This window comes from Monodon monoceros, unplaced genomic scaffold (assembly GCF_005190385.1).
Source record: "Monodon monoceros isolate NGI ecotype Baffin Bay Population unplaced genomic scaffold, NGI_Narwhal_1 Super_Scaffold_16, whole genome shotgun sequence".
In the NCBI taxonomy this organism is placed as follows: domain Eukaryota; kingdom Metazoa; phylum Chordata; class Mammalia; order Artiodactyla; family Monodontidae; genus Monodon; species Monodon monoceros.
Window position 1 is genome coordinate 39,136,697 of NW_021703772.1, and position 21,080 is coordinate 39,157,776.

Consider the following 21,080-nt stretch of genomic DNA (forward strand, 5'->3'; position numbering starts at 1 on the left):
ATAGGCAACTAGTTACATGCTTTCACACATTATCCATGTTTTCAGAATCAGCACAGTATAATAGTGGTAGAAGCAAAAGACAGATTTACCGGGTTTAAAACAAACATAAGACATGAACTTACATATTTTTAAGCAATATAAAGGTATCATGCACGTTTAACACCACTTCTTTACCAAAGATTTCATGATAGAATCCCTTTAAAGAGAAAATGCATTTTGTCTATACATGTAAAGATGATAATATCGATCAATTTTGTAAAGTGATGTTACATTCTAAGTCTGTTACTAAAACTTCATATTTGAAAATATAATCAGTATTTTGTGAAAATAAGATAACCCCCCAGTTTTTACAATTACAGGCAGCCAGTGAAGTGGCCAGGTGAACCACATAGACTAGTCCTAGGGAAATTTATTTCAAGATGTGGGGGAAGAATGAGGCTGTATGCCAAGGTCATGCTGAATTTCAGCCATGTGGAAAGGACCCTAAAGTATGGTCAGTGAGAATCACCAGGGTTATGTTAATACTGCATACAATATTAACATTGCATAATATTGTATCTTAATATTGTATTGTAATGAGAATGTTTGATGGTTTACTGCTTTGGGCTATGTATGAGTCATGGAGAAGGTGGCCATTGGTTCTTTCTGTCTGGTCGAATTTCCTTTGGTAAATACACTTGACCAAGATTATATCTAATTAGTTGAACTTATTCAGATCATTGAACTAGGAAACAACACCTTGAGGTTGAGGAGAAAACTGTTTTGAGGTCAAGGTTATCCAAATAATCAATTATCCTTCTCTGTGTGCTGTGAATTTATCCATCTTGCACGTTGTTTTATGCTGTAAAGTGTAGAGAAAATGCTCTGGTATATACGAATAACACTGTTAAGGGTTATCCTTTTTAATATTTAGGTGGTGGTCGAAATCCAATAACTCCTCGATACATGAGACATTTCAATATTATAACAATCAATGAGTTTAGTGATAAATCCATGTTTACAATCTTCTCTAGAATCTTAACCTGGCATTTAAAAACCTGGTAGGTAATTGAAGGTGTGTTTATTTTTTCATTGGGGGGGGGTGTAAAATCTTTGGGGAACATGTCAGTACAAGTAGTGCTTCTCAACCTTTTCCATGAAAGCACCTTTAGACACGGAAGAAGATAACAGGTGACATTGCTTCCCTCCTTTGCTCCCATCTCCAGGTATGGGAACATAACACAAAGGGACTGCAGTATCTTTCTCTTTTTCCTTTATTTTTCTGAAGTCTTGGATTTTAACCTAAAAATCCATACACATTTTGCCTCACGCTGTATAATATGTCCATGTTGGAATGGTCAATATTTTGAATTTTTGCCACATAGTTCAATTAATGCTGGAAAGATTGCCAGGTTTATCCTGTGACTTTGACACCCAGTAGTAAAACTCTTGAGTTCCCCAGGGGTGTCCATGTCCAGGTTTGAGTATAACCTTGGAGCCTGTACCCTGGGGAAATGTTGCTCCCTAGCTCTGGACACTCAGCACTTCTCCACAAGATACTTGGAGGTCAGGGAGCCAAGTGCACCTGAGCAGTGCAAATCTTGCTCCTTGATGTGGACACCTTCCTCAGGAAATTGTCATTCCTTGCCCTATCCAGTGATGATGGAGGACCCCTTGTCAAGCCAGAAGTGAAATAGAGCCAGTTTTTTCAAATGGATGTTCTTTCCCCATGTCCTTTCTACCCTAATTATTCCTTTTGCCCTTAAAAAAAAATTCTTGCTCATTGTTCATTTTACTTTCTTTTTACTCTCCTTTTCTTGTTCCCTTTTCTTTATTTTTTTTCTGTGTTTTTATTTTCTCCCTTCCCTTTCTCTGAAAATACCCATTTCACCAGTGTTCTTCAGGGATTCTATCTCTATGCAATTAAGAATGCCAGGGGGTGAAAGAGGTTAGGAAGCATCGTTTAGTGGACTCTGGGTTTAAGTTACTTAATATGGGTTCCTTGGCTGGCTTTTCTGTCAGTAGTCTTAAGTTCATTAAATTCGTCCTGCTTGCTCATGGAGTTCCTTTGAACATAAAATAAAATAATGAATGGAAAGTAGCTTTAAAAGAAGTAAAAATTCTATTATCATATCAAGAAATGGTAATTTTGTAAACAAAATCAATTGATTTAATCGTAAGAAAAAATTCATGCTAGTCATACTAAATATCATTTATGTATCATAATTCTGTATTTGCTAACATTTTTCTTTCTTTTTACTTAAAAAATTTTTTTAAGTTATAAATTTCCAGACAGTTTTCTAGATTTGACCACACAAATTGTAAATGGTACGATGACTCTGTATAAAGAAGCAATGAAGAATCTCTTGCCTACTCCAGCCAAATCTCACTACCTGTTCAACCTCCGAGATTTCTCCCGTGTCATTCAGGGTGTGTGTTTGTCAAGACCAGAAACAGCAGAAACCAAAGATGTGATTAAACGTCTTTGGGTTCATGAGGTAAATCTCCATGTTACTGATACATGATGATGCAGGAAACAAAGATTTTACCATGCCAACAACTGCGTAAAAAGAAGTATTCAGCAATTTAAATAAATGGATTCCACTATTTGGCATTCTGAAGGCCAATGGTCAAGATAATGTCTAAAAATACTTTTCGCTAACATGTTTTATGACATTTAAGATGCCTTATCTCTCGTTTTCAGGAATTTCTGTTGATTTATAGGCTATTTCAAAGTAGGTATCATTCTTGGTCTCCTTGAAGTGACTTAATCCTTGTTAGTTTGACTTCAAATAATTTTGAGATGGAACACTTTTGTTTTCATTAGAAGTGAATGTATTTATGTTCATTACTTACTTGTAGTGATATTAGATGCCAAAAGAACCACAGAGTAAACTAGATTTGAGAACATAGAAACTATATAAAAATATATTTCTCTTTGGGAAGAGATACATGGGTGAACATTTTCTTGTAAAAACTTGTAGAGGAAGGGCAGGAGAGAAAGAAAAAAGAATACAAAAAATAATGCATCAAAAATAATAGTTCAGGGACTTCCCTGGTTGCACAGTGGTTAAGAATCCGCCTGCCAATTCAGGGTACATGGGTTCGAGCCCTGGTTCAGGATGATCCCACATGCTGTGGATCAACTAATCCCGTGAGCCACAACTACTGAGCCTGCGCTCTAGAGCCCACGAGCCACAACTGCTGAGCCTGCGTGCTGCAGCTACTGAAGCCCGCATGCCTAGAGCCTATGCTCCGCAACAAGAGAAATCACCGCAATAAGACCGTGCACCGCAACCAAGAGTAGCCCCCACTCGCCCCAGCTAGAGAAAGCCCGCGCATAGCTACGAAGACCCAATGCAGCCAAAAAAAAAGAAGTTTAATATTTTTTAAATAGGCAAAGAATATGGGAAAGTGGGAGGAAAATTTTCTCTTTTTAATATATAACTAATATGGTTATTTTAATTTTAATTAATGTAGTTAGGAAATCTAGAAAATGGAAATGTACTGCTATGTTAAAACCATGTGTTACAGAGACATAAATTTCAGAAAGGCTTTACCAAATTCGATCTTTGTAGGCTTTTTAGATCTACAGTTTGAATTTCTATATCCTCACACATTCAAATATATGCCCAAGTGAAGGTCCATTCCACTCAGAAATTTCGGCCACAGCAAGGTCCCTAAAAGTGACTCTTTGGAAAAGTATGATCTGCAGATTCCACTGTAGGTCACTTAATTGCCTGAGTGGGGTCCATATTCTGGGACATGAACACAGGCTGTCAGCCTGGTAGGCCACGTGGGTGACAGAAATGTGCTGAAAGGTATAGAGGGAGAGTGGCGGGAGGGGAGGATGTCATTGACTTCACTGAAGGAGCACATTACCTAAGACAGCATTTGGTCACAGGCCAAATCTTCCTCTAGGAAGCATCTCGCATCCTCCAGCTCGGGAACTTTGCCCTTGATATTCCTTCCACCTAGGACACTCCACCCATTATCCACACGGCTTGCCCGTTTACCTCCTTAAGATCTCAGCTCAAATATAACCTTACCATAGAGGCTCGTCTTAGACCATCTCTACGTGCTATAGCTCTCTATCCCTTGTGTCGCTTTATTCTTCATAACACTGAGTGTCACTTGACCCCGTCTATATTTTTGCTTACTTATTGTCTCTACTAGAACAGAAGCTTTATGAGAGCAGCAGCTTTATTTATTCACTGCTTTCCCCAATGCCTGATACATGACAAGCACTCCAGAAATATTGTCAAATGAGTGCATAAAGGGAAGAAAGAAGGCATCTTACTGTCCATAACATGCTTCGTCATGTGGGGATTATAATGCTTTGCTTTCTTCCAATCATGAGAGCAGTTCCTATTTGCTGTTGTATATCTGTGGTATGCACAGTTAAACTTTTTAGCCTTTTTCAGGTCCTGTCCTGCCTCAGATGTCAGATTACTGAGTTTTGACAATGGCTGTTGAGCTCTTTGGGCATTTAATAAGCTTCATAATATAATAACTCTTCATTTTTAGTGACTACTTCATATTCATATAGTGTCATGAGTTTAAGTCCTTGGCTCAAAACCTTGAAATGGCACCTGACTTTGTGGGGAGGAATTTGGAATAAAAGTCCAGCAGTCCATAAGACCTTGTATGTGTACCTTTCCCCAGTTTTTTCAGGTTACCTCCTGCTCTCACCTTCGTCCACCCACAACACAGGCCTCCTGGCTTTTTTCTGCCTGGAATGCTCTCCCCCCAGGTGTTGACCCTCTGGGCTGGCTCCCTACTGCCTTTGATCAAATCTCTCCTTCTCTGTGAGGCACAACGACCACCCTAATTAGTGCTACAGCCTCACATCCCACTAGCAGTTCCAGTCTTGTTTGACTTGCTCTATTCTTCTTCTTTCCATAGCAGTTCCATAGCATGTATCACCTTCTAACATGCTGCACAGTTCATTTGTTATGTTGGTTGTCCGTCTCCTGCAGGTGGCATGCCAGCTCCTGGGGGCAGAGGATATTTTTCCCTCACGGATTTGTCCACAGTGCTGAGCACAGTGCTAGGCACATTGTTCTCACCATCTCAAACAATAGAAAGTGATTGAGCTTAACGCTCTTAACTTGCGCTTTATTTCTGTTTACTCAAAAAGAGTTCACAACTTTAGGTGACTGTTTCCTCTCCACACACTTTTGCCAAACTAGACAACCCAATATAATTTCACTAAATGATTTTTGAGATATAAAACTGGCTTACTATTTTGCATTCCCTTTGGTTTCTGCATTGCTCTCAATCGTTAATGTGCCTAACATCTGGTTTGCTTGTTAAATATAGATACTCAGCACAAGCAACCCAAGAAAAAATAGATAAATTGGGTTTCATCAAAGTTAAAAATACTCATGTTTCAAAAGACACTATCTAAAAAGTGGAAAGACAACCCATAGAATGGAAGAAAATATTTGCAAATCATGTATCCGCTGAGCGTCTAATATCCAGAATACATAAAGAACGATTACAAAGCAGTAGTGAAAGATGAATAACCTATTTCAGAAGTGGAGAGAGAATTTGAATAGACATTTCTCCAAAGACGATATACAAATGGCCAATAGGTACATGAAACAATGTTTAACGTCACTAGTAATTAGGGAAACACAAATCAAGGTCACAGTGAAGTAACCCCTAACACCCAATAGGATGGCTGTAATTAAAAAAAAAACAACTTGTGGGAATATTATATGGTGCAGCTGCTTTGGAAAACAGTTTGGTAGTTCCTCGAAATGTTAAACATAGAGTTACCATATGACCCAGAAATTCCACTCCTAGCTATATACCCAAGAGAAGTGAAAACATAGGTATACACAAAAACTTGTACATGAGTGTTAGCAGAAGTATTCATAATAGCCAAAAGTGGAAACAACTCAAATATACATTAGCTGATGAATGGACAAAAAAATGTGGTGTGTGTGTGTGTGTTTATATACACACAGTGGAACTCTATTCAGCCGTAAAAAGAAATACTGATACACGCTACAACATGGATAAACCTAGAAAACATTACACTAAGTGAAAGAAGCTAGACACAGAAGGCCACATATAATATTTTCCCATTTATATGAAATGTCCAGAATAAGCAAATCCATAGTGACAGAAAGGAGATTACTGGTTGCCAGGGGCTGTGGCAGCATATGGGGTGTGGATAATAATAAGTGACTGCTAATGGGTACAGGGTTTCTTTTTGGGATGATGAGAAAGATCTAGAATTAGATGGTGGTGATGACTGCACAACTATGTGACTATTCTACAAAAACCATTGAATCGTATGCTTTAAAAGAGTGAATTTTATGATGTGTAAATTATGTACCAATTAAAGCAATTTGTAATCAAGACTTTGAGGCAAATGAATTCAAAGCACAAATACAATATAAATATGCCAGAAATTACTTCCCCTGCAAAGATTTAGATTTATAATGGAAAATTTTATGTGTCAACTTTTAAAAATATAAGGGGTGGCAATGGAATAATAGTCCCCTGTACGGAAGAGTGGAGGGCAGGTATCAGCAGAAGTGAGAGTGAGGGAGCTTGCTAAGGTATTGAGAATGCTCTATATCTTGATCTTGGTGGTGGTCACCTGGGTGTAAATATGTGTAAAAGTTCCTGGAGGTGTACACTTAAGATTTGTGTACCTCGTGTAAGGAAATTTTTAAAAAGAAAAAAAGATCTTCCCAGTCGCCATCCTCAAAACTTTTAAGTCAGCAGGTCCAGAGTGGGGCCCTAGATTCATGTGTGTTGACAGTCCCTGAGAAACACTGCCTTAGGTTCTTGCTAAATTGCAGCTAGATAATAATATACTTGATTCATGCTTAGACACTGATGCCCAATATGTAAGGTTGTCTTAGTTTCCTTTTTCTCATAAGAAGGAGGAGGTCTTCAGTATCTCAATCCGAGGAAGAGACTATTGTCATATGTTGGGAAACTCAATTGTCCCATAGAGGAATAGCTTTTGAACTGGGGTGGGGGGAGTATGTGGGAGGCTTCAGTCATACCATTTGTGTAGCTACTGCTGTTAGAAAAAAGGATGACACTATTATGTCAACCAGACAGCAGTGAAAACATTAAAATCATTACTCATTTTTTTTTCACATCTTTATTGGAGTATAATTGCTTTACAATGGTGTGTTGGTTTCTGCTTTATAACAAAGTGAATCGGTTATACATATACATATGTTCCCATATCTCTTCCCTCTTGCGTCTCCCTCCCTCCCACCCTCCCTATCCCACCCCTCTAGGTGGTCACAAAGCACCAACCTGATCTCCCTGTGCTATGCGGCTGCTTCCCACTAGCTATCTATTTGACGTTTGGTAGTGTATATATGTCCATGCCACTCTCTCACTTTGTCCCAGCTTACCCTTCCCCCTCCCCATATCCTCAAGTCCATTCTCTAGTAGGTCTGTGTCTTTATTCCTGTCTTACCCCTAGGTTCTTCATGACATTTTTTTTTCTTAGTTTCCATATATATGTGTTAGCATACGATATTTGTCTTTCTCTTTCTGACTTACTTCACTCTGTATGACAGACTAGGTCCATCCACCTCACTACAAATAACTCAATTTCTTTTCTTTTTATGGCTGAGTAATATTCCATTGTATATATGTGCCACATCTTCTTTATCCATTCATCCGACGATGGTTGCTTCCATCTCCTGGCTATTGTAAATAGAGCTGCAATGAACATTTTAGTACATGACTCTTTTTGAATTATGGTTTTCTCAGGGTATATGCCCAGTAGTGGAATTGCTGGGTCATATTAGGTAGTTCTATTTGTAGTTTTTGAAGGAACCTCCATACTGTTCTCCACAGTGGCTGTACCAATTCACATTCCCACCAGCAGTGCAAGAGTGTTCCCTTTTCTCCACACCCTCTCCAGCATTTATTGTTTCTAGATTTTTTGATGATGGCCATTCTGACTGGTGTGAGATGATATCTCATTGTAGTTTTTTTTTTTTTAGCCTTTATTGGAGTATTATTGCTTTCTCATTGTAGTTTTGATTTGCATTTCTCTAATGATTAATGATGTTGAGCATTCTTTCATGTGTTTGTTGGCAATCTGTATATCTTCTTTGGAGAAAAGTCTATTTAGGGCTTCTGCCCATTTCTGGATTGGGTTGTTTGTTTTTTTGTTATTGAGCTGCATGAGCTGCTTGTAAATTTTGGAGATTAATCCTTTGTCGGTTGCTTCATTTGCAAATATTTTCTCCCATTCTGAGGGTTGTCTTTTGGTCTTGATTATGGTTTCCTTTGCTGTGCAAAAGCTTTGAAGTTTCATTAGGTCCCATTTGTTTATTTTTGTTTTTATTTCCATTTCTCTAGGAGGTGGGTCAAAAAGGATCTTGCTGTGATTTATGTCATAGAGCGTTCTGCCTATGTTTTCCTCTAAGAGTTTGATAGTTTCTGGCCTTACATTTAGGTCTTTAATCCATTTTGAGCTTAAAAACCCCAAAGTTAGCAGAAGGAAAGAAATCATAAAATCATTACTCTTGAACACAATTAGGCTGATTCCAAGACAATTTGTAATAATTACATTTCTCAGTTCTGTACTGTTTTCACATTTGTTGTCATTTCATTTTTGCCATGCATCTGTGAGATTTGTAAGGCAGGTATTACTACTTCTATTTTATAAGGCGAAGAAGCTGATGCAGACAGGTTTAATGTTAGAAAGTTTGCTGACAAAAATATGCATTACTTATTTTCATGTGTATTAGTCTACTAGTGCTGCCATAACAAAAATACCACAGACTGAGTGGCTTAAACAACAGAAATTTATTTTCTCACACCTCTGGAGGCCAAAAATACAAAATCAAGTTGCCGTCAGTGTGGATTTCTGGTGAAGGCTCTCTTCCTGGCTCACAGAGGGCCTCCCTATGTCCTCACACGACCTTTCTTCTGTGTGTCTGCAGGGAAAGAGTGAGAGCTCTGGTGTTGCTTCCTTTCCTTGTAAGGACAGCAGTGGATAGGATTAGGACTCCACCCATATGAGCTCATTTAACCTTAATTACCTTCTTAATGGACCTTTCTCCAAATACAGTCACATTAAGGGGGTTAGGACTTCAACATATGAATATGCGGGGGAACATAGTTCAGTCCCAAACAGACTGCAACCAAGGGACATTCATACCACTCTGAGGAAATAGTTATTTTATGTAGCAAGCCTGATTAACTACTTTTTGCAGTCCCACAACATGTGCAGATAAGCAGAGATTTATTTTAGTAGATTGCCCTCTGCAATTACTTACAACAAAAATAAGACAAATTTGCCCTCCACCTAAGACATTCCCTCTTTATCTAGAAAATGTACTTTTATTAAAAAAAAATATATATATATATATTGATTTGACAACAATTTTCAAGATATTATCTGGCTGAGAAAAGGAAAAGATCACTTCAAGGGAGTTGCAAAACCCTAGATACCAGTGCCCAGCTCTGTTATCTATATCTGAGTGAGCAGCAAATGCAGTCACTTACCTTCTCTAGTCTTTTTTCCCTTCTGTAGTCTTTAATGGTCTTTGCATATCTTTAATCTACTTCAGTTCCCCCAATTTACCTTTATTTATTGATAACAGTGTAACTATGTATTATTCCAAATATATATGGTTAAAATTAATATTTAAAGTGAATATTATTATGAACCAGTCCTCGTTTGGATATGCTTTTAATAAAACCCATAGAAATTTCTTGACAGCACCTTTTATATTACTTGAGATGAGCACAGAAATGAAACTAAAAAAATAGAAGAGTCAGTTCTTAAAGCTGCTTTTTAATTATTATACAGGTGCTTAGAGTGTATTACGATCGCCTTGTGGATAATGCAGACAGAAGTTGGCTGATCAACTACACTCAAGAAATCTTGAAAAACTATATGCATGAAAATTTTCATGAGCTTTTTCAAAGTTTGGATTTTGATAATGATGGAGTGGTGGAAGAAGATGACCTACACAGCTTAATGTTTTGTGATTTCCATGATCCCAAGAGAGAGGATACCAACTACAGAGAAGTTGCAAATGTAGATGCTCTCCGGGTGATAGTAGAAGCTCACCTAGAAGAATACAACAATATGAGCAAAAAAACCCTGAACCTTGTCTTATTCCGATTTGCCATAGAGCACATCAGCCGAATTTCCAGGATCCTGAAGCAGCCTCGCAGCCATGCTCTTCTGGTTGGTGTTGGAGGGAGTGGAAGGCAGTCTGTCACCAGATTAGCTGCCCACATGGCTGATTCTTCAGTTTTCCAGGTTGAAATCTCCAAGGGCTATGATAATTCTGAGTGGCATGAAGACTTAAAAGTGATCTTAAGGAAATGTGCAGAAGGGGAGATGCAGGGTGTCTTCCTGTTTACAGATACTCAGATTAAAAAGGAGTCATTTCTAGAAGATGTCAACAATCTACTAAATGCTGGGGAGGTTCCGAATCTCTTTGCATTGGATGAGAAGCAGGAGATATGTGATAAGATGCGTCATTTAGATCGCCAACGGGATAAAACCAAACAAACTGATGGAAGCCCCATAGCTCTTTTCAACATGTTTATTGATCGCTGCCGCAACCAACTGCATGTTGTCCTTGCCATGAGTCCCATTGGAGATGCATTTCGGATTCATCTTAGAAAGTTCCCTGCTCTTGTTAACTGCTGTACCATTGACTGGTTTCAGGTATTGTCATGTAAATTTAGATAGACTTCTAGAAATATTGAATCTCCATCATGAGCATGACTTATTTTAGAGCCCCCCACCAAATTGTAGCTTAGCAGAATTTTCTGATCAATAATAATGTATTTTATGAAATTATAATTCAAAAATCATTATAATAGAATAACTTCTTATTGCCAGTGCATACAGTCATTGACATCAATTTATTGTAGAGAGTTTTAGGATAAAGTTGTGTATCAGTCAGGTTCCTGACAGGGAGCAGAGAGCACCCTGGAAGGCCTCACTGAGGAAAGTTGAATGAGGGGACTGTTCATAGAGGTGTAAGCAGGATTAAAGGAACTTGAGAGGGATGTTCAGGCAGGAACTGGTCGAGTGTAGCAAGAAGATGTTACTACAGCTGGGTAAAGAAGGGAATAGGGGGGAAGAAGTGTTACTGGAACTTGGAGCTGAGGAAATAGGAATGTCTGATAGGAACAGGAACCCAAAACCTAGAGCTCAGCTTCTGCTAGAAAGGAAGAGGGGTAGAAATGCCTCTACCTCTTTTTTTTTCCAGCCTCTTTCCATTAGCAAACCCAACAGGACATCAAAAGGAAGAAAGCCCCAGAGACCACTTTTTCTGGTAAATTTCAGTATCAGGAAGTGCAGAGCAGACAAGGGGGTGGGGTAGGAAGTTTGCAAGCTGTGGCAGAGATCCTGTAAGTGAGATCTAACACATAAGAATTTTTGACCTTGGGGAATTTACCTAGCCCCTTTGTTCCTCCATTTCCTGCTAAGATTAATTATTTCACGAAAAATATATTTATTGAACTCTTGCTTTATAGCAGGTCTTATCCTAAAGCTGGAGGTAAATAGGAAAATGAAATAGACTAGGCTTCTGCTTTCCTTGAGTTTGCTTACTTACTTGCAAATTAGTGAAAAATAATTCATCATACAGGGTAGCATGTAGGTTTTCTGAATCAGTGACCTTTACGAGGAAAGATGAAGGACTAAAAGTGCCAGTTTTGAGAGGATCTGGTAAGAGAATAAATTAGTGAAGACAAGGAGCTACATAGAAGGAATGAACGGCGTGAGAGAAAATCAGGGTGACAGGGGCACAGTAACTGAGGGGGAAGTCGTAGAGCTGAGGTCAGAAAGGTGGGAAGCGCCAGATCAGGTAGACGTTTACAAGTTGGGCTTCGGATATTATTTTATTATTATTAATTTTTTTTGCGGGCCTCTCACTGTTGTGGCCTCTCCCGTTGCGGAGCACAGGCTCCAGACGCGCAGGCTCAGCGGCCATGGCTCACGGCCCAGCCGCTCTGCGTCATGTGGGATCCTCCCAGACCAGGGCACGAACCCGTGTCCTCTGCATCGGCAGGCGGACTCTCAACCACTGCGCCACCAGGGAAGCCCCGGATTTTATTTTGAATGTGCTGGGAAGTCTTTGAAGGATTGTAAATTGAGAGTGTGAAAAGAGCTGATTTGCCTTTGATAAGATCACTCTGGCAGCTGCATAGAGCTCAGAAGCAGGGAGACCAGTTAGGACACTGTTGGAAAATTCCAGGAAGATGGTAACAGAGAGTTGAACTGCAATGATGGTTGTGGGTATAGAAAGAATGGAAAAGATTTGGAAGCTATTTAGGGATGGTGCCCATAGGATTTGCTTTTGGGATAGATGTAGGATTGAGGAAGAGGAGAGGGATCAAGGATGACTAGCTTGAGCAACTGGGTGTATGGTGGAGATGTTGACTAAGTTGGGGAGGACTGCAACTATTTTGGGGGAGATAAGAACCGTGTTTTAGACTTGTTGAGTTTGAGATGGTTATAAGAGAAATCAAAGAGGTAGTTGTTGATCTGATTCTGGAGTTTAGGGGAAAGGATAGTAACATTTACCTCAGAATTGTTGGGAGAATTAAACAAGATAATAATAGTAGAATTCACACAAAGATAGACATTCTATAAATTTAGTTCCTTTTCTCTTCCTTGCTCCTGCAATACTCATGCCCAATTTCTCTAACCCCTGAACAAACCATGAAGGGTTAATATTATACACATTAGTTACTGGCTCCCTGTCATAAGGGGTCAAATACTTGGGGGTTCCTCATGAGTGTCTGTCCCACCCCATCCCTCATGTTTTCCCCTGCGTTTCCACCATCCATGAAGGACTGCAGTAATAACAAACTCCTGTCAGTAAATTGGATCATGTGCTAAAGCATTTATCTTAAATTCAGTCCTGGCCTGAAGATGCACTACAGGCAGTTGCCTCCCGCTTCTTGGAAGACATCGAAGTGTCAGAGGAAATACGAGATGGCTGTACTGAGTTGTGTAAAAGCTTTCACACTTCTGCTGTAGATTTATCGACATCCTTCTATGTTGAACTTCAAAGATACAATTATGTGACTCCTACCTCTTATCTTGAATTAATTTCTACCTTCAAACTGTTGTTGGAAAAGAAAAGGAGGTAAAAACAAAATTTCTTATTTCAAAGTAAGCTGTGGTGGTTTTTAAAACATTTGTGTGGACAAAAATGACATAGCAATGATGTGGTAGAGATTTATTTCATATATGTATATACTGTGAGTTTTGTTACATCATTAAATGATTTACTCCACAGACACTTTTAGGGTAGGGAACAGGGCTTATTCTTTTGTGCAGAGGCATTGCCCAGCACATGATAAATGCATAATCATATTTGTTTAAGGAATGAAGGTGTGCCACTCAGAGCTGTGGTAAGGCTCCAGGATACTTTGACAATGCTATTGGGTAAACAACACTAGGGAGTAATTTTTCTTTAATAAGTAATTAGATAATAAATAAACCTTCTCTTTAGGTATTGAACAGCTGAAACCCAGAGACAGCCACTCAATATACATAACCAGCTTTCCTTCTTTAAGTAAACTCTTATTTGAAAACATCAATACAAACATCGATAAACTTATATGAATTTAAGCAATTTTTTATATTGCATTTGTAATTTTTAATATTTTTATTTCCCTCTTGAAGTCTGATTTATCAAACTAAACTTTCCCAGGTACTTAAATAATTTCTAAAATCTAGTAAGTTAAACTTATACATATGGTAAGCCTTAAGTTCTTTTCAGTGTTTGACTATTGTCTAAAAACTTAATGAGTTTTTTTACTTCAAAGCACAAATTAGCTCTGTTGATCAATTACATAAATTATATTGGAGTACAAGGCTGATCTGTTCATCTAATAGACCAAATTCTTCTAAATATTAAAAAAATACTTAAAACACCAAATGTGCACAGATTCCTTGACAAAAAAATAATAAGTTTAGTTTTTGCATATTAACTATAGTTCATTCTAAATCTTCCTATGGCTAACTCACTATCTTAGGCATTTTGAAGTACCTTTTCTCGTATTGTCCAAGATGCTACCTAGATACTGCTGGGAAACTCCTTAGCCGCATTTATAGTGACTTTTGTAATGCCTCCCACAGCAGGAGTGTCATAGCTTTCCTATTCATCATGGCACATACCCCGTGTTGAATCATACCAATGGTATTTTTCCCATCTACCTAGTGAAATCTGCAAGTCCCACCCAAGGCTGCTACACGACTTAGCTGAATTTTGCTATTTCTTTGGCTGTCATTTTATTATTTCTTTCCATGTAGATCTTAGGATCTTTAACCTAATGGAATCTTGCTTTTCTCCCCCCATATTTTCCCATCCAGGGAGATTAAAACCACTTGGGGAGTCTGATTAATTTGGGGGTATCACTCATCTTTCTGTTTGATTATACGCTCACAGTATTTAAGGCCATCCTAACTGGAAGAAAGATTATAAACATGATATACAAACTTAGAGAAAGTTTGAAAGTAATAGTTTTCTAGGCATTTTTAGATATTCTTCTTGGCCTTTCAACTTTCCTCTTTTTAGAAATGTTCTCCTTTACCTCAACTAGAATTCCCACCCTGTAGTTATTCTTCCTTTAATAGCTAAAGTCTTTAGATCTCCTTATAGCCAGGTAGTACTGTAACCTCGAAGCAAGTTATCAGGTTCCCTGCCAAGGAACCAGTGTTTTAGCCAGCAAAGCATCATGTGGGATGAACCACCACACTGAAACTGCTTCATGTTGGCAGGAGTGAGACCTTTCCAGTGCTTGCTCCACAAAGGTTCCACTGAAACCAAACTCACAGATAATATGGTATCCTCTATCCAGTCTCCTCAGTTCCCATTGCTGTAACAAGTTTTGCTCGGAGGGAATCACAAATGCCAAAAGTGTAGCATGTCCTGACTTGTAATGTTTTTTTTCCCCTATGACAGCCTTTTCAGTTTTCCAGCTCAAGCCAGTTAAGCACTCAGTTGAAGAGTGCGCTTCCACCTTTAGACAATTATCAGGTTGGTTTGTTACCTACTCCAACCAACTTTTTGAAGAGAATTTCTAAAATGTGTCACCTTTTACTTTGAGACATTATGGCATCTCAAATATTTAAAATGAAACAAATTATAAAGGAGCGTTTTCTCTACTCATAATGTATAATTATCTCTAGAACACATATGAATGCAGATAAAAATTTAAAGTATGTTAAAATATTACATTATTTTGGGCTTCCCTGGTGGCACAATGGTTGAGAGTCCACCTGCCGATGCAGGGGACAAGCGTTCGTGCCCCGGTCTGGGAATATCCCACATGCCGCGGAGCGGCTGGGCCTATGAGCCATGGCCGCTGAGCCTGCGCGTCCGGAGCCTGTGGTCCGCAACGGGAGAGGCCACAACAGTGACAGGCCCGCGTACCGCCAAAAAAAAAAAAATATATATATATATATAACATTATTTTGAATCAATTGTTATTACCTTATAATAATTTTGCACCAAAAAAGTGTTGAGCTTTATTCTCTATTGGCCACTTTTATCTTAAATTTAAAAATTCCTATTTCAAGATACTTAACACACCTTAAAATTATATGCCACATTTGGCAGCATTCAAAATAATATATTTTGGGCACTGAAGTCTATTTAAAATAACTGATTATAAAAAGATTTTAAGGAACAATAATGTTGTTGGAATAAACTTCCCAAGGTGACTAATTGTAGAGGCACATCATTCATCTTGGGATAAGGAGGTTCCTTGCCGTATACTTAGTGTATTTATCTTTTGAATTTGTTATATGCCTAGATATTGTGTCAGGTACTGGAAATACAAAAAACTGCTAGACATACTGTCTACTTTTAATTGCACACAATCTAAAGTTCTAGAGTTTATATTTTTCACAAAATTGTTAATATATGTGAAAAACTTTCAAACCACTTTTTAAAAGTTGAAGTATGCCTGATTTGCAATGTGTCAGTTTCAGGTATTAAGCAAAGCGATTCGGTTATATATATTTATAACTTTTCAGATTCTCTTCCATTATAGGTTATTTATAAGATACTGAATATAGTTCCCTGTGCTATACAGTAGGTCCACTTCTTTAGTTATGCCTTGAACAAGCCTGAAAAGCTCAAGAACACTTAATTTTTTTCCTTGAAGGAGGAGCTAGAGCCTGACAGCTAACCTTGTTTTATCTTTGCTTTCAGTGAAGTAATGAAAATGAAAAAGAGGTACGAAGTGGGTTTGGATAAACTGGATTCTGCTGCATCTCAAGTAGCCACAATGCAATTCGAGTTAGAGGCTCTACATCCTCAATTAAAAGTTGCTAGCAAAGAGGTTGATGAAATGATGATGATCATTGAGAGGGAGTCTGTAGAAGTTGCCAAAACTGAAAAAATAGTGAAAGCTGATGAAACAATAGCAAATGAACAAGCTATGGCTGCCAAAGCCATCAAAGATGAATGTGATGCTGACCTGGCAGGGGCCTTGCCCATATTAGAGTCAGCTCTAGCTGCCCTTGACACTCTCACTGCACAGGTAAGAGCACAGCCACAGGCTTGCTGGGAGACACATCATCCTAGCTTAAGAAAGTACTTAATATTGTGTGCTACAATCTAGTCTGTCTTTCCAAATTAGTCTCCACATTTAATGCGATTGAAATCATTTTCAAATTGGCAAAAAGATTCCCTCATTCACCTGGAAAAAAAGAAATGTACATGCATGACTAAGACAATTTTGAAAAAGAAGCAAGCTTCCAAATGTTCTAAACAACCGTACAACAACTGTTATTTCAGGAACTTTGCAGAGCAACTTTAATCAACAGGGGTATAAGACCCAAGTACATATTTTGATGCTATGTGCACCTATTTCATATTTAGACACTTGTAATTGGAATATACCTTACAGTATATATGATAAAGTGTTATGTCAATGTTTGTCAGTTGTTTTTTGTGATACATAATATGGCTTATAATGTTATATTTTATAATAGCATGTCTAAGCTTTGAAATTTATTAAAAATTAAGGTTTGAAAGTGAACATTTCAATTAAGAAAGATAAAGATGAATTTTAAAAAATAAATAGTGTTGGGAATCTTGGCTAAACTTTTGGGTGAGGTAAGGGAGAAAGTGTTAGATCCTTTCATCACACCTGACTCCAAAATAGATTTCAGATTGAAATTTAAATATAAATAGTTATATTACTATAAAAATGGTTGAAAATGTAGGTCAGATGTTAATAATCTTGGAATGTAAACTAGAACCTAGGATTTCTTTGGTATAAGAAATCAGGAACAATAAAACAGTAGGCAATATTGTTCGTAATGTATATGCTCTCTTTTGTATTTTTCATAAATAATAAAAAAATTTTAAAGTACTGAATTTTAGTACCTAAAAACCAACACATTTTGTTTGATATAAACACCATGGACAGAACTTTAGAAACGCTGAGGAAAAACTTTTCAACTATATGGTAAACAAGATATTAATATGCTTCTATGTGAAAAGCTCTTACAAATCAATAACAAGCTTTAAGATAAGATAGTAAATGGTATAAAGAAGTACTAATTCACAAAGGAGGAAATACAAATAGTCAATAAACATATGAATACAAAGTGTCAATAAACATATCATTCCTTATTTCTATTTAAAGAAATACAGATCAAAATAAAATTTCTTTGGCCTGTCAGAATGCCTACCAGTGTTGCTAAGGGTGTAGGTAGTAAAGCAGCAGGCACCCTTCTGCTTTCTGGAGGGCAGTTTGTCAGTATTTGTCAAAAGCTTTAAAACAATAAAAGACATTAAGACTTTAATTCAATACGGCAACTGTAATAGTAAAAAAGAGAAAAAGGCACAGATAGGGTATGAGAGTTATGGTTCTTATCTATGCATTGGAAGGCTATCTATACAGCCATTAAAAATGATGCAAATGTTTACTAGCATGAGCGGATGTTCGCTATGTATTGTGATTGAAATAGAACAGATTTTAAAACAGCGTGTATGTTAAGTATACTATGATTCCATTGGTTAAAATACAGCATATACACTGGTTTATAGCGTATACATATGAAAAAGATATAGAGGAATATAAAGGAAAATGTTTACAAGAGCTAACTATATATAGTTGGTTTATAGGAGACACTCATATGTATAATATCTCTGTGTTTTTCTGTTTGCATCTATGACATTTATAGCTTTTCAGAAGCAACAAAACTCTTACTTTGTGACAGCCAAACTCTCTTTCTTGTGTCTTTGAAGTAGATTTCATGTCATAAGTAATCTCATATAGGGTATCTTCCCGTTACTCTTTTTTGTCTGTAACTTTTCCTTTGGGATAAACTTCTCAACACTTCTTGACACAATTCTATCACTTTCACCATTTCTACCCAATGAACGGTGAGTTTCTATCTTATGACTTAGTTTGAAAATAGGAATGGATTACAAGTCATATGTAAACAATTCTTTTTTAATAATAGCATGTTATTATTTCAAGGACATTACAGTGGTAAAATCCATGAAGAGTCCTCCTGCTGGTGTCAAGCTTGTTATGGAAGCTGTATGCATCTTGAAAGGCATCAAAGCTGACAAAATCCCTGACCCAACGGGTTCAGGGAAAAAAATTGAGGATTTCTGGGGTCCCGCCAAAAGACTTCTTGGTGACATTCGATTTCTACAGTCACTTCATGAATATGACAAGGACAATATTCCTCCAGCTTACATGAACATCATAAGAAAAAATTATATTCCAAATCCAGATTTTGTTCCAGAGAAGATTAGAAATGCTTCCACAGCAGCCGAAGGTCTGTGCAAATGGGTCATAGCAATGGATTCATATGACAAGTAAGTACTAACAAAAAGAAAATGAACTGGTGTGTTTTATTTTCAGGTTTGGCCACTTAAATAATATAAAGAGCTACATAGGTGAGAGGGTCCTCAGAAAATCCTGTCTAATGCCTGTTATATGACATATTTACTGGAGGCAAGACTATACCAACTAAATAGTATAATACAATGATACTTCAACTTTTTGGACTCAGGAACCCTTTATATTCTTAAAAATTATTGCAGACCCCAAAACCTTTTTTATCTACCATATTAGAAATTAAAACTGAGAATTTTAAAAAATATTTACTTCATTTTTAAATAGCAATAAAAAACTCCACATGTTTACATAAGTAACTTTTTTTTCATCCACATTTTCAAAAAAAGTTGTGAGAAAAGTGGTGGTGTTTCATATTTTTGCACATCTCTTTACTGTGTGCTTTAAAAGACAGCTTGACTCTCAGATCTGCTTCTTCATTCAATCTGTTGTGGGATATATTGTTTTGATTGAAGTATATGAGGAAAATGCAGCCTCACACAGATGTTTAGTTGCACAAGGAGGACCTCTTGGAGTCCCTGAAGGGGAGGGGACATGTCTTGGACCACATTTTGAAAACCACCCTTAACATTTATTCTTTGTTTAGACAAATAGCCTTTTTTGATGATTGTATGAGAAATACTTGTATACAAAACAGAGTAAAAAATTTTGGTTATTTCTTCAAAACAGGAACTATTACTGGATGTCTTTCAAACTCATAAACAGTTTGAATCATTGTACGTATATATTACAGACTATGTATATTTTGGACCATGATATATTACGTTAATGATAAATTTTAATTTAATGTTTTATCATTTATTTAGAAATATAACATGACTTAATCCCATTTTCCAGATAAAAGAATTTAGATCCATCCTTTTTCCTACATAATCCCTTTTATTACCAACATACATTTTTATAAGATAGCTGGTTTTAGTTATGGATATATTCTGAAATTTGAGAAAAGTACAATATAAAGACAGGAGTGTCATTCTTAGATGTATTTAATAAAACTGGAAGAGAAAAAAAAGAGTTGGGGAACTGAGGAAGTGGGCGGGCACACACAAAATCATTTTAACTATTTTGAGATGAAAATAAAATAACCCATTTAATTATTTAAAATAAAAAAATTTAAAAAATGAAAGAGTAAAATGATGTAAATAAAATACCCTTCTTCTCATCATAATTAAGCCTTAACGAATTAGGCTAGTTTCCACAAACACTCCTCTATTTTACATGTATATGCTTATTCTCCTTTTCCAAAATCACCGAAATTGACATTGGTGACAACTGAATATTTTATTTTGGGTAAAAAAATTACTTATTTGAAAACATTATGTGTATTTGATATCTATTTTAATAGTCATGTTTTATGTGCTGAGATCAGATTTGACTGATTCCTAAATGAAATATAAAATATAGAGATCAGTATAGGTTATACATGAAGATGTGTTTTGAGTTATAGTAAGGATATTAGAAAAGTAAATTCAGTGATAGAAAGTACACTAGAATATTAAACATGTATTTAATTTTCCAATTTTACTTTTGGCAGAGTGGCAAAAATAGTAGCTCCCAAAAAGATAAAACTGGCTGCAGCTGAAGGGGAGCTTAAAATTGCCATGGATGGTCTCAGAAAGAAGCAGTCAGTGCTTCGGGAAGTTCAGGACAAGCTGACCAAGCTTCAGGACACACTCGAACTAAATAAACAAAAGAAGGCTGACTTGGAAAACCAGGTATAGGATAATACAGACAAATATGGGCAAATCCTCAATTATTCTAAATAAAAATGATGTTCATGCTGGCACAAACACAGCAATCCTGTTTTCTTCCTGGTCAGTGGTTGGCAAACAGTGGACCACAGGCCAAGTCCACCATTGTCAGTTTTTGTACAGCCCACAAGCTAATAATGGTTTTGACATTTTTAAATGATTATATATTAAATGATTATATAAGTACCTATATAATATCCTCATTTTTGCCTCTTGGTCCACAGAGCCTAAAATATTTACCTTCTGGCTCTTTACCCCACAAAAAGAAAAAAATTGTCAATAATCTCTGTTGTAGATTACTAGAATATTGAGCTAGATTATTTACATCATTCTTCATTATAAGTGAGAAAATGGAGAACCAAAATGTTAAGTGACTTAGGTTATATAAGAGTTAATAACTGATTTTCTTTGCTGTACACCTGAAACTAACACAACATTGTTAATCAACTATACTCCAATAAAAATTATTTTTTTTAA

The 21,080-nt window shown here is 36.9% G+C and overlaps 1 protein-coding gene across 1 annotated transcript in view; it reads left to right on the plus strand.

Moving 5' to 3' along the window:
- The window catches only part of DNAH7 (dynein axonemal heavy chain 7), a 245,609-nt gene that overhangs the window by 137,724 nt on the left and 86,805 nt on the right, over positions 1–21,080 (plus strand). Inside the window, exons 39-45 of the mRNA XM_029225556.1 lie at positions 914–1,040; positions 2,258–2,477; positions 9,794–10,666; positions 12,874–13,103; positions 16,182–16,512; positions 18,466–18,812; positions 20,387–20,567. Coding sequence (XP_029081389.1) covers positions 914–1,040; positions 2,258–2,477; positions 9,794–10,666; positions 12,874–13,103; positions 16,182–16,512; positions 18,466–18,812; positions 20,387–20,567 — 2,309 coding nt within the window. The remainder of the gene's footprint in view (positions 1–913; positions 1,041–2,257; positions 2,478–9,793; positions 10,667–12,873; positions 13,104–16,181; positions 16,513–18,465; positions 18,813–20,386; positions 20,568–21,080) is intronic.